This window comes from Rosa chinensis, chromosome 2 (genome assembly GCF_002994745.2).
Source record: "Rosa chinensis cultivar Old Blush chromosome 2, RchiOBHm-V2, whole genome shotgun sequence".
Classification (NCBI taxonomy): domain Eukaryota; kingdom Viridiplantae; phylum Streptophyta; class Magnoliopsida; order Rosales; family Rosaceae; genus Rosa; species Rosa chinensis.
Window position 1 is genome coordinate 39,109,215 of NC_037089.1, and position 14,126 is coordinate 39,123,340.

The 14,126-nt window shown below is 44.6% G+C and overlaps 1 protein-coding gene across 1 annotated transcript; it reads left to right on the plus strand.

Annotated features, from left to right (window-relative positions):
- Positions 1-5,051: 5,051 nt before the first annotated feature.
- On the plus strand, positions 5,052-8,569 carry LOC112190824 (haloacid dehalogenase-like hydrolase domain-containing protein 3). The gene is made up of 6 exons (XM_024330314.2): positions 5,052-5,466; positions 5,868-5,974; positions 6,807-6,915; positions 7,008-7,169; positions 7,376-7,549; positions 8,187-8,569. Exons 1-6 carry the CDS (start codon positions 5,215-5,217, stop codon positions 8,214-8,216), a joined length of 834 nt encoding a protein of 277 aa, XP_024186082.1. The 5' UTR covers positions 5,052-5,214; the 3' UTR covers positions 8,217-8,569.
- Positions 8,570-14,126: the final 5,557 nt, after the last annotated feature.

Consider the following 14,126-nt stretch of genomic DNA (forward strand, 5'->3'; position numbering starts at 1 on the left):
ATGAAATGCGCAACTACATCATCAATTATGATGGAGTTTCTATCCCACGTCTCATGTACACTAGTGTAAGTTTCATAGAGCTCTATATTCTAGGGAATTGGTTATGGCGTTGAGGTGTCCCCTAACAATAACCCTAACCCGGAAGATTCGCATGAGATGGATTTTGAGTCTTGATGATCAAAGGACTGGAATGTGCTAAGTGTCCTTCGAACCTACGGGCCTCCCACGCATCCTAGCTGGGGCCATGGCCTGTAACGCCAAAGTGCCACTCTCTTTGGCGTTGGAGCCATGCCTACCTCCGTGTAGGGTGGCGCTACATCCCTACTCGTCCTCTAGTAGGGATGTCATTCCTTGCAGGCTTGTTTGCAGCATATTTGTGTGATCTCGTCACTTTAACAGCGATCGAGATGAGACATAGTGGGGACAGGCCATGACAATTTCTGTCGTTCTTGCTGAACATCCGTGTTCTTATCTCCCCCTAACGACGGGAAGACTGTCTCATCAAAGTGACAACCCGCAAATCTAGCGGTAATGAGATCGCCTTGCAAGGGCATTAAGTGGTGGACAATTGTTGGAGTCTCAAATCCAATGTAGTTTCCCATTCGTCTGTAAGGACCCATCGTAGAGCGTTGTGGTGGTGCAATTGGCACATAAATGACTCACTCAAATATGCGTAAGTATGATACTTGTACCCAGTCACTAGCTGTAACGCAAAGGTACATTGAGTGGCGGTGGGTCGTAGACGAATTAGCATAGCTGCATGCGGTATTGCATCACCCTAAGAGGATATAAGGAGATTGGTGCGCATTACCAATGTCCGGACTATCATCGTAGTCATTTCTGCAAGACCATATGGGTGTATACATGGGAATATGATGTCCAACATCAGTCCCATTGCAATATCCATCGAAAGTCTTTCGGTGTAAACTCTCTAGCATAGTCAAATCCAATTGACTGAATAGGATGATCTGGGGAGTGAGCCTGTTGTCATATGATATGTGCTAGGAGTGTAGCATAAACAACATTTATAGGTGGACAATGGCACAACACATGACCAGCGTGTTTGCGTGTCAACCAACATCATGAAATATTTAAGCGTCCGCAAGTTGGTTGAATCAATCCACAGAATCCCCATGGATTCTATGTAAGAACAGAATGAGTATGTTCATTTCCTTTACATAGGACAGTCTTAGTCCTAATTTCCCTAAGGAACGAGCTTTGTAAAACGAGCGAGAGGCTTTAGAAGCAACCAATGAGAATTTTAGTTGGGCCTGAGCGTCTGAAACGCTATTCGAAGCAAGTTGGTGATTGCAGCAACACCTGGGGCGCCATCACCATGATGGACGCCATCCAAGGCATCGTGGATAGGGATTGCGCCAGCCTTAGGCTGGTGGTGGACGCAGGCGGTGCCCTAGGCAGCTACGTCGGTCACACTTAGTCCAGAAATCAACTTTTGATTCCTGCTTCGTTTCGCTCGAAAGAAATAATGTCCATGTGAAGTCTTTAGTAGACGGATCATCATTTCATGACTAGGATGATCTATCCTGTCGTGACAAAGCCAATATGTGTCTAAATCCAAGAGATCTTCTCTCGTAACTTTATTGGATTTAATAGCTCGAATAGTGACATAAAATCCACTAGAGAAACACATAAACTTCTCTAAGATGCGCCTTTATTCCCAATCATTAGAAGTATTGTAAAGGAACTCATTTTCGTTCTCTACATACGTTTTCGCATGGAATCCGTCGGCTATTCATAGGTGTGATTCGCCCTAGAAGCGTAGAGAGTTTCTGTGATAGTAATTAAGGTGTCATTTGACAAGTGGAACTTGGGCTATTCCATGTCCTTGAATTAATACTGATTGCCTAGCCATCGTAGTCACAAAAGTCATATGCTCAGAATCAAAATGGAGTCATAAAGAACTCGCAATTTTATTCATAAGCCAACGGAGTTACATCATTGTCTCTTTGACTAAACAAAATCTAATCCAAAATGATAGCTAATGCAAAACAATGGTAGTCGTCTAACTTCTTTCGGTAATTCCAAAATAAATGTGACCAAGTGAGTAAAGAGATGTCGGTGGAGCAAGGCTCGTTTAAGTACCACTAACATCAGAACCTTCCTAGACATCACACTTACTTTGAGTGAGCCTGCTTTGAAGAAAAGCTAAACCAATGGCATTTACTACAAAAATATATGGCAATTGCCTATTACATCTCTTAGAAAAATAAAGACTTAAACAGAATTGGCTATCTATTGATCCCAGCCAGATTTGTAGTCTTCAAACCTTCACTCTAGATCATCTTCTTGATCTTCTTGTTCCATATAGTGAGCTTCTCTTGCTTCACAATATGCTTTGTAGGCGGTGACAATTTCTTCACGAGCTCTACAAATGTGTGCCCAATGATCAGACACTCCACATCGAGAACATACATCTCTTTGCTCAAACTCCATTGATTGAGGCGCTTTGAAAGCGTCATTTAGATGGCTCTTAGAGTTGGTGGCTCCACCAACATGGCCAGAGGCGTTGCCTCCCTCTCTCTTTCCACGTTTACCTCTTCGGTTCCGTGTTCGCCTATTTTGGCGATTACCTTCCCAAGTAGAGCGATTATATGGACTAGAATGTCCAAATGTATTCCTAAGGTTAGGGTTTCGCTCTTGGGGCCCTCTCTTTGGGGCGCGACTATAATTGGATTCCGGAATATGCTTTGTTCCCACGGATCTCGAATTATAGTTATTCACAAGGATGTTGTCATGCTTTTCAGCGACATTCATAGCTCCAATGAGCTCATGAAACCTTGTGATTCGTCTTGCATTAACATCGATTCGATAGTTCTTAGCAACCATCAATGCAGAGACAGGGAAATTAGAGAGAGTCTTCTCAATCAACATCGCATTTGTGATCTCTTTACCACAGAATTCCATTAAGGATTTAATGCGAAGTGCTTTCGAGTTATAGTAAAAAACTGACTTGAAGTCACATAAGCGGAGGCTATGCCATCTCACTTCTAGGTCAGGAAGCATGGAGTCACAGACGTTGCCAAATCTATCTTCGAGTGAGACCCACAACCTTCTGGGGTCTTCTTTATTCATACACTCGTACTAGAGCGAATCATCCATATGACAAGTCATTAGAATCATGGCTTTCGCCTTATTTGCCTCTAAGGCTGCTCTATTTGCTTCCAAAGCTTGAGCGTGCTCAACAGTTAGCACGTCCTGGCTAGGCTCGAGAATAGTATCCAAGATTCCGTCGGCCTTGAGATACTGGCGGATATCACGAACCCACCTGTGATATTCAGAGCCAGATGTTCCCAATGGAGCAAAGTCCAATTTGTTCAGGTTACTCATCCTGAAAGAGAACAAGAAATTAGGGTTAGTTTCGAAGCAAAAAAGGCTACCACTAAAAGAAATAAAATTTCTGAGCGTAGTCGCATACAAGAAATTAGGAATTTCCTAGCGTAGTCTCTTCCAAGAAATTCGTTTCCAAGAGGGGTTGGATTAGATCGAAACAATGATGTTTGCGGTCGATCGTTTTATCTCAACAAACTGTAAGTTTGGAGAACTCTACAAGCTCCAAGTTTGGAAAACTCTACAAGCTCCAAGCTTGGAGTGAGCACGAACACCCACAGTTCGGCTTAATTTGGTCTCCTCTATGATAAAGAAAGGGGGTTAGAAGAAGGGAGGTTGCAAGTCCCCGAAAAAGAAGAGAAATTAAATTTAAAAACTCTAAAAAAAAGGGGACCGTTTAGTAAAAAATACCTCGAAATAGGTCGTAGGAAAATTTGACCGGAAAAAGCCATCGGAAAAAGGCTGAAAAGTCACCGAAAAATGGCCGGAAAAGTTGCCAGAAAAATGGTTGACCGGCGTTGACCGGATGCTGACGTGGCAGTGGGGTCCGGTTGCTGACGTGGCAGTGGGCTGGGCTTTGACTTCTTCCTTTTTGGGCTGGGTTGCTTCTTTCTTCTTCTTTTCTTTTTCTCTTCTTTTCTGCAGGACAATTAGGCGGCCGGTTTAGCAAGTTTTAGGCCGGTTTTTGGACTTTTTATTCCGGTTCCTGAAACTTCAGATCAAGGACCTTCTGCTACCAAAATTTGGTGGAAATTAGAGGTCTGGAAGATGGTGAACGGGTGGAATATTTGCTGCGAGTTGTATGGAGCTTCCAGTGGCCAGTTCGATAGGTTTCCGGCTGGTTCTTGGGGTGGGGCTGCCGGTTCTGGACTCCTGGGATCGAGTTCTTCAAGGTGTGAGGTGGAGGCAGAAAAGGCTTCAAGGTTTTGTATTTGGATTCAAGGTTTTTAGCTTCTTGAATCAGGGTTTGACTATTTGTTTCAGGGTTAGGGCTTCGTGCTGATAACGTGTTGTAGAGAAAAGTAAATCGAGAGGAAATCGTTGTGTATTCTCATTGATAATAGTGACTTCTTTATATAGAGGATTACAATGTATAAAATCTCAATCATACAAGTAAATTAATCGTACATTGAATAGGAATCTAGATCCTTCTAATTTAATCATATTACCATTAGGTCAAGTAACTTAGAGTTTGGGCCAAACATAAATTAGTGTTTATTTGAACAAAAATAACTTTATTGGAATACATATTGAAGGAGAAAACCCTGATCCAGAAATATCCCAAGCATTTTGCACCAAAATATTTCGAAAGATGTTGTACATATGTGTTGTTTTGTTTATGAAAAAGTACCGCGGCTATTTTATGATTATACTCTAATAATGTAGTACTGTAATGAGAATTATGGCAATATTGTTTTAGTTGAGAAGTTTACATTAATAGAGAATAGACTCAGCCACACACGTATTATTATTAATAAAAGAAGAATGATTATACGGTGAGGGAAACGTACATATTATTATTATTAAGAGCTCGAGTACTCATATAGGAATCCTGGGAGGGTACATATTGGATAATCACAATGAGTCTTATCTGATAAAAAAGGAACTCGTATGTTAAAGATAAGAATACGTTGTTGAAAGAACGCGACTGGGAGTGGAAGGGGACAAATGTGTTTGTATCAGACACAATAATAGAAGAAAATCAGTAGCCAAGTGAAGAGGGTATTTTGGTAATGCTACAGGAAAGTTTCTAATATAAGTTCCCCACATGAAGGAATCTGTTGCTGAGTCACACACCTGGTAGCGAGAGATTAGAGATAGAGCCAAAACGGAAACGAAGAGTGTGCTCTCAAATGAAGGCCGGCCATGGCGGCAATAATGTCAACCAGAACAAACCTCTTTAGGCTTCTCACCGCCGGAACACCAATTTTAGGATTCTCAAATGTTCAGCTGCGTTATTCGTCGTCCGCTGCTGGGATTGGGTCGAGGCAGATAGACATGGGGGGCGTGAAAGATTATGAAGACTATAGGAGGTCTCTTTACGGTGAAATCACGCACAGGGCTCTGCTTGTTGATGCTGTAGGCACCCTTGTTGTTCCTTCTCAGCCAATGGCTCAGGTTCCTTCCTCTCTTTTTTTTTGTTTTTTTGTTTTTGTCTTTTTTTCTCACACTAGCATAATCAATATTCTTCTGCCTGTGTTCAACTTTTTGGTCAATTTCTGGGTTTTGATATGCATAGGAATTGAATATTTGGGCTTCTTTTTCTACTCTTCTTCTGAGCTTTGTTTATAATACATGCTAAACTAACAAGCAACATACTTGTTCTATAGGCATGGAAACATTGTACTAATGATATCATGCATGAACTGAGTTCCTGGGTTATATGTTGGCAGTGGGATTGCCTTTTCAGAGTTACATTTTACTATTTTATTAGTGGTTTTTTTTTTTTTTGTTATCTTGTGCCATTATCTGCCGAAAATTTGTTTACTGATGTGGTGAATATTGTCTTCTTGTCATAGATATATAGGAAGATAGGGGAGAAGTATGGGGTGGAGTACTCAGAGGCCGAGATTTTGAACAGATACAGACGGGCTTACCAGCAGCCTTGGGGCAGATCTCGTCTCAGGTCTCTTCCCATTTTACTTCCTCAGATTTCTATTTTTCCTAGTAACAGGGGGTCACATGGTTTCAAATGATTTGTTTGCTTGTTTTGTTACAAGTTCAATATCACGTCTGTATCTTTGTTTCACAATTTGTTATCATGAATTTCTGTGTACTTTCGGATGTAGTTTGTCATTATCTGGACTGTAATTCAGACGGGTTGCACTTACCTTTATGAGAAAGACATAATGAATTTAATTTCTGGCTTTAATTTAATTTACTGTTTGGTAGTATGGCTCAGAAACTGTCATGACTTTCTATACTTTGACAATGTTGGTGGGTTTCTGGTACCCATCTAATACTTCCCAACATTCCGTTGACCTTCTTTTGTTACAACTAAGTATTGACTGGGATAGATCTATCAAATTAAGTATTTTGTGGTTCACTTTTTGCATTTTGTAAAGTGTTTTGCTTTTCCCAAGTTGTATGACTAGGGTCATACAATTTTCCCTGTCTGTCCAAACTCCAAACAATGGGTTTGATCAAGGGAGCAATCAAAGTTGAATAAACAATCAAATGTATAGTCTCTCAACTAAATGGAAATAGGAAACAGTCTCGTCATGATTGGATCTGTTTGTTCCTTGTAAATTTGAGATTGCGTGATGCTTGTTAGTTGTTATTTTCTGGTTTTACTTTTTTTCTTATGGAAGGATCAAATACAGTTTCAAATAGCTTTATTATGGTAATTGGCACTCCGATCAGAATGTCTGGTTCTTGTTCATTAATTCTGTCATCATTGGAATGACTTTGATGTTTGTTGGAATCGAAGTGAGCCATTTTATCTTATTCCCTTTCAGATATGTAAATGATGGGAGACCCTTTTGGCAACATATAGTCCGTTCTTCTACTGGTTGTTCAGATTCTCAGTACTTTGAAGAACTTTATAACTACTATACAACTAACAAGGTTGGGTAACTTATGAATTATGATAACTATATTCTCTATATAATGTACAAAGCAAATTTAACAATCATATCTGTGCATTTTTTTTCCTGTAGGCTTGGCACCTCTGTGATCCTGATGCTGAGAAAGTATTTGAAGCTCTAAGAAAAGAAGGTGTCAAAGTAGCAGTTGTGTCAAATTTTGATACCCGGTTAAGACCTCTTTTGCAGGCTCTAAATTGTGAACATTGGTTTGATGCAGTAGCAGTGTCAGCAGAAGTAAGTGATTCTCCCTCCCCCCACCCCCTTGCAAAACAAAAACAGGATTCTTAGAAATTCCCTAATTGTATATACATACAGAAAACAAAGGCACCTTGTTTTCGTTACATAATTTAGCTGATTGGTAATTCTGATGAAAAAGTAGTTCTGTTGGTAGTATCCACCCTTGTACCAGTGCTGATGACTTGGTTCTCTCCGATGAACAGGTAGAAGCCGAGAAGCCAAATCCCACAATATTTATTAAAGCTTGTGAGTTATTAGGGGTAAAACCTGAGGATGCTGTGCATGTGGGGGATGATCGTAGGAATGATATATGGGGTGCTAGAGATGCAGGTTGTGATGCTTGGCTTTGGGGAAGTGATGTTCATTCCTTTAAGGAGGTATGTTCTGAACATCTGATCCCATCTCTTCTAGGGTAAGGGTGTTTGTGCTGTGTATTTTTAATCCCATCTCTTAGACTGCTGGATAAACCATGCCATCTTCCGGTTTAAATTTTTCCAACCACATTTTCACTACCTTCCGTACTTGAAACTATGTATGTCGGGCTTGATTCTGGGTTTCTACTTACTCAAGTACAGTTTAAGAATAGTATCCTCAGGAGACCTGAATTTGATATTTAGTTATATAGATACATATGCTTTATCTGCCTCTAGCTCTGCATTGATGTATTAGTTCAATTCTGAAAATTCTAATTTGCTGAACTTGTGGATGTGATGAAAGGATTTGACTGTTGATAGGAAACATGTCAAACACTCTTGGCATTCATCCTTATCATTGTTGTCCTTGTTGTTCTTGTTTTTGACATTTGTTATTATTATTATTATTGTCTGTGTGGTATATCTTTGGGTTGCAAAGCTGTTGTGCGTTAGTTTACTATGCCATCAGTTTCCTTGCATTACTGTTGTGTCTTTCACCAGTGTTGATAAAAGCTCTTTTTTTATGAAAAATATACATAATGTTTTGTTAGTCATTTCTCTTCTAGTCAAAAATAATTTTATTAATATTCTACTGATGCAGGTGGCTCAAAGGATAGGAGTCCGCGTTTGATTTAATGTCTTCTGGAACATGAATCGTGGTCTCTTTGTATATTCTTCTGTGCTGTAATCTGTGTAAGAGAGACATGAGGCAACAACACTGAAACTTGAACGAGTACACCAGAATTTGTTCCTTTCTGTCAAATAATGGTGTGCAGTTTTATCCCTTTGAGACCTAATTTGGAGATATCCCTAAAACTTGTTTGGACCTCATACGACCTAATTTGGAGATATCCCTAAAACTTGTTTGGACCTCATACATTGCCTAAATAGTGGTCTTAAAGTTTCTAACTTTTCTGTACGGGCATAATGCCCCTTCTAGATTAGCCGTCTGAGCTAATTTCATCTAGAAAAGAGGTTCCATACGAGGGAAGATTGGTCGTATATCTTAAATTGTAGTAACAAAAATTGCAATGCGGAATCGCCCTCCCAAAATCTGAATGAGTTGATTTACTTCGATTTATTTATTTATTTTTGATAAGGAAAGACTAAATTAAACAAGGAAGCCTCTTGGGCAATTAGTATTTACAATGTCAAAGAGCTTTACAACATCAAAGAGTAAAGCTCTCGATGCAACACTAGGAACACAATTGGTTCAATGGAGACCATCAAAGGATGTGTGTCCTAAATTTGTAATTGCATCAATTATAAAATTCGCTTCTCTAAAGACATATTTAAAGAAGATCGAGTCAAAAGAGGATGTCAAGTGACGTATGTCTTGTATAATCTTCAACGATCTCCGGCCAAGTTGTTGCAGTCATCCTAGGGCAGTCATTCCATTAACACAATCAATGACCAGCTTTGACCTTCTGAGTTCATTTTGGTGGGCACTAAGAATGCTATATATGAGGGAAATCACCCCAGCCATCAGAACAGTTGAGTTACCAATTTTTCGAGCAGCAGCAATTATAGGCTTACCATTAGAATTTCCATTTATAAAACCTCTACCTACCAAATTTCTGTTCACTGAACCATCTGTACCTACATGTGCCAGAACGAGCATAATTAGCTATAATGAGCCACGCTCATGGTACCGCCAGAGGTACCGACTCCCACCAATGAGGTAACCCGTGGAAGCACGGCCAGGCGGGCTACCGTTCGAACCCTGGACCGCCCCCAGATCACCGCTGACGCGCCGCCACGCGCCGCGTCAAGATGGCATCAGAAGCTCCAGACGCTGGGAATCGAAGCACATCAGTCCCACATCGGAAACAAGAAGAAGATCAACCCCTTCCTCACCTATAAAAGGTTCTCTCCTCTCTCCTCATTAATTACGCAAATACTACTCATTTATTGTTCTGCTGCCCATATACAGTGACTGACTTAGGCATCGGAGAAGTGAAGACCGCCCAACGCGGTCTCCCTCTGACGCTCTGTCTCTCGTGTTACAGCAAACGGAAGTCATCTAATCCTCGGAGTAGTGGTCCGCCCACCGGACCCGCGTTAAGCAAGAAGCCGGCTACCGCCGGATTTGAGCATTAACATTGGCGCCGTCTGTGGGAAGTCTTGGACAAAAGGACATCCCGCCACAATCACCATGACTAACGGTAGCAGGGAAGACGCTGACAAGCAGGCAGATCAGTCCGCCATTCCCCAACCCACCAACCCAGCGGTAGGCATTAACCGTGCATTATTCACCACCCCGGTCAACCCCGGAGGTGAGACAAACCCAGGTAGCAGCCGCCCGCCAGGCCAAGACCTCGCCTCTCTATATGAGCTGGCACTGGCGGATCTTCACAAGGCAAACAGAGAGCGTGAACAAGAACGCAAGGAGAAGGCCGAGGCCCAACAGCAAGTGGCCACGCTTGTGTCCCGCTTTGAGGAGCTAAAGAAAACGTTGGCGGCAACCGCCAACCCGGCACGAAGTGAGCAGTCACGAAGCACCAGGCACAGCCGACCTGGCACAAGAGCATTGATACCAGCACCAGTCGTGCATATGCAGGTCCCGCTGCACCCACCAGAGCTAGCGGGAATAGGACCACCCCCTGTACCCCAGCTAATGCTGGAACAGGAGGCAGAGTCATCACTGCACACCCACCGCTCGAGACCTCGGGCAAGAATAGAGGGAAACCCACCCGCTCCCAGGCGAGGATCAGTTCAGCGGAGTACCAAGCTAGACCCGTCAGCGATGCAACCGCTCAAATACTGGAAAGGATGCAACAGTTGGAACAAAGGTTGATCCGGGCGGAATCAGGAACCCCAGCACCAACTTCAAATCCACTTTTCGCGTCCAGGCCAGGACCATTCACCGCTGCAATTTTGCTGGCCGTCAGACCGGCGTATGCGAAGACTCCAAAAATGTCACATTACAGCGGTAAGACTGATCCCTTCATCCATATGGACACCTTCAAGAAAGTCACCAACAACAAGGGATTCGATGACGCCACCCTGTGCCACTTGTTCAGTGAAACGCTGGACAATGAGGCAATGAATTGGTTCTTCGAGTGCCCGCCGAGATCCCTTGACTCATTCCAGGCATTATCGCACGCTTTCCTTTCCCGGTTCATCCTACTGTCCTCCGGGCACCACAACAGAAGCCAATTATTCAACGTCAAGCAGGGCATGGAGGAAACACTGAAGGCGTTCGTCACAAGGTGGAGAGCGGCGGCATCTCAATGCCGCGATCTTGATAAAACAATGGCTTCGGCGGCTTTGAAGCAGGGACTCCTCAAAGGACCATTTCTCTATCACCTCAACTACAATCATCCAAATGCGGTAAGCAGAATTCATCACATATGGAGAGACCCCACCGCCACCAGCAGCATTGGCAAAGTCAGTACAACCCTCTTCCAGTTAGCAGGGGACCGCTAACAAAACCCCCAACCCTCCGCCAACTGACAAAAAGCGGGAATGGCAGCAAGGTCAGTACCAAAACAAGCGACAGAAGGACCAACACTACAAGGGGAACCGCCCATCCCATGGGGACAACCGCAACAAACATACGGAGTCTTCCCAGTGGTATGCAGTGTTCACAGTCCTCACGGCCTCGTATGAAGAAATATACTATCAGTGCAAGGATCAGATCCCAACGCCGCCCCCGGGGAGGTACCCAAAAACGGGAAAACCGAGAAACACCGGCAGGTGGTGCAAATACCACGAAGACAGCGGTCACAATACCAACAGCTGCAACGCCCTCAAAACGGCCATTGAGACCTTGTACCTTGACGGCAAGCTTGAGCAGTTCAAGGTGAGCCAACCGCCAACTGTGATCGCCGACATTGAGCCCATGGGCCGCATCAACACCATCGACGGAGGTGCTCCAATCACCAACATGTCTCACAGAGCTAGAAAGCGCTATGCGCGGGCTAATCACCCAAAGGAAGTCTGCAACATCCGCTATGAAAGATCCACCAAACTCCCAAGGGCTGGTTGGGAGCCTATTACCTTCTCAGAGGAGGAGGAACGCGGAGTGCATCTGCCCCATGACGATCCTTTCTTGATCGACGCCATTCTCGGCAAAATGTCAGTGGGAAGAATCCTGGTTGATAGCGGGTCCGCTGTCAACGTTATATTCATTGGTTGTTACAACGACCTTAAGCGGAACAGAAAATTGCTCCAAGATCATGAACCATTGCTCAGCTTCTCCGGTGATGTCACGCAACCTCTGGGTTCTGACTATATGCGGCTAGTTATCGGTACTAGTCCATGTATGGCCGAAATACATACGGAGTTCATAATTGTCGATTGTTTCAGCTTATATAACGCCATCATTGGACGGCCAGCGCTCAACAAACTCAAGTGCATCATCGCTGGGCACATGCTGCTCATGAAATTCCCCACACCCAACGGCACAGGCTGTGTCAAGGGAAGTCAACAGTTGGCACGCGAGTGTTATTCTACTACTATAGCACAATCAACCCACCGCCATGAGATCCTAGCGGTAGGCAGTCAGGCACCGCCACCAAACATTTTTGAGGACCCTAGGGAAGACGAAAAGAAGTACGTAAGGAAGGAGCCGGTCAACCCAGAAACATCACTGAGGGTTGTCAGCATCTCTGATGAGCACCCTGAGCGGACAGTCCGCATTGGCGCTCAATTAGACCCAGAGCTGGTGGCGGAGCTCACTCAGTTCCTACGTGACAACGCTACGGTCTTTGCCTGGTCATATGCAGACATGCCAGGTATCTCCCCTGAAATCATCTCACATAAGTTGAGCATCAAACCATCCTTCTACCCTATCAAACAGAAACGCAGAGCCTTCGACGAAGAGAAGTACCGTGCTATAAGACAAGAGGTTGCGAAGCTCCAGGGCATTGGGTTCATCCGCCAGGTCATCTATCCCCAGTGGATTTCCAACCTGGTTATGGTCAAAAAGGCTAGCGGCAGGTGGAGGATGTGCGTCGACTTTAAAAATCTTAACAAGGCATGCCCGAAAGACAGCTTCCCACTACCCCTCATCGATCAACTCGTCGATGCAACCGCCGGACACGAGCTCCTCAGCATGATGGATGCGTTCTCCGGCTATAACCAGATCAGGATGCATCCCGACGACCAGGAGTGCACCACCTTCACCACCGACAAAGGCCTGTACTGTTACAATGTGATGCCTTTCGGTTTGAAGAACGCAGGGGCAACTTATCAATGACTGATGAACGCCATGTTCGCGGAACATCTGGGCAAGATAATCGAGGTCTACGTAGACGACATGTTGGTCAAGAGTATTAAAGCCAGCGGACATGTGGCAAACCTAAAAATCATAGTAGCCATCCTCCTGACCTATGGTATGCGCCTCAACCCAGAAAAATGTTTCTTTGGCGTCACCGCCAGCAAATTTCTGGGGTATATTGTCAGTGAGCGGGGCATCGAGGCCAACCCTGACAAGGTGCAAGCCATCCTCAACTTAAAAGACCCGGAGTGGAAGGTGCACGTCCAATGCCTCCAGGGCAAGCTAACCGCCCTGTCTCGATTCATCTCCAGACTGACCGACAGGTGCGCCCCATTTTTCAAAGTCCTTAAAACAACCCACAAGAAAGTCATCGATTGGAACCCAGAGTGCCAGGCGGCGTTCCAAGGCCTGAAGGAATATCTGGCGGCAGTTCCACTCCTCTCCATTCCTGTGCAAGGAGAAACATTATACATTTACCTAGCGGTATCTCAGTCAGCGGTGAGTTGCGCCATAGTCCGGCGGGAGGGCCAGGACGAGCTCCCGGTGTTCTATGCCGGTAGGGGCATGAACGGAGCAGAAACACGGTATCCTCCCTTGGAGCAGCTTGCTCTCACACTCATCGTGGCACCCAAACGCCTCCGCCAGTACTTCTAAGCCCATACAATCCATGTGTTAACCAATCAACCGCTGAGACAAGTAATGCAGAACCCTGAACACTCGGGGCGCCTCAGCAAGTGGGCCATCGAGCTTAGCTAGTTTGACATAGATTACAAACCACGAACCGCCATGAAGGGCCAGGCGGTGGCAGACTTCATTGCTTAGCTCACCGAGTTTCAGTCCGAAGCCAGGATAGATGTACAGACCGGAACGGAAATGGTGACAGCCGAGGGGCCGGCTCCCCAACAATCAGACTGGAACCTACACGTGGACGATTCAGGTTGCTCCAAGGCCAGCGGCGCCGGAATCATCTTAACAGGACCAGGGGGGCTTAGCGTCGAATACGCGTTGAAATTCAACTTCAAAGCTTCCAACAACATGGCGGAATATGAGGCACTCATTGCCGGCCTACTCCTCGCCATTGATTCAGGGGCCGACAGTGTCAACATCTTCAGTGACTCTCAGTTGGTCATTAACCAGGTCAACGATAGCTTTCAAGCCAAGGACCAGCAGTTAGCGGCATACTTAGAGTACGCCAAGGCGCTGCTAAATTCAAGTTCCACACCATCACACAAATCCCGAGGGAAAAGAACGCCAAGGCTGATTCTTTGGCATGACTGGCAACCGCCCAACCACACCAGAGTCCAGCGGACACAAGGG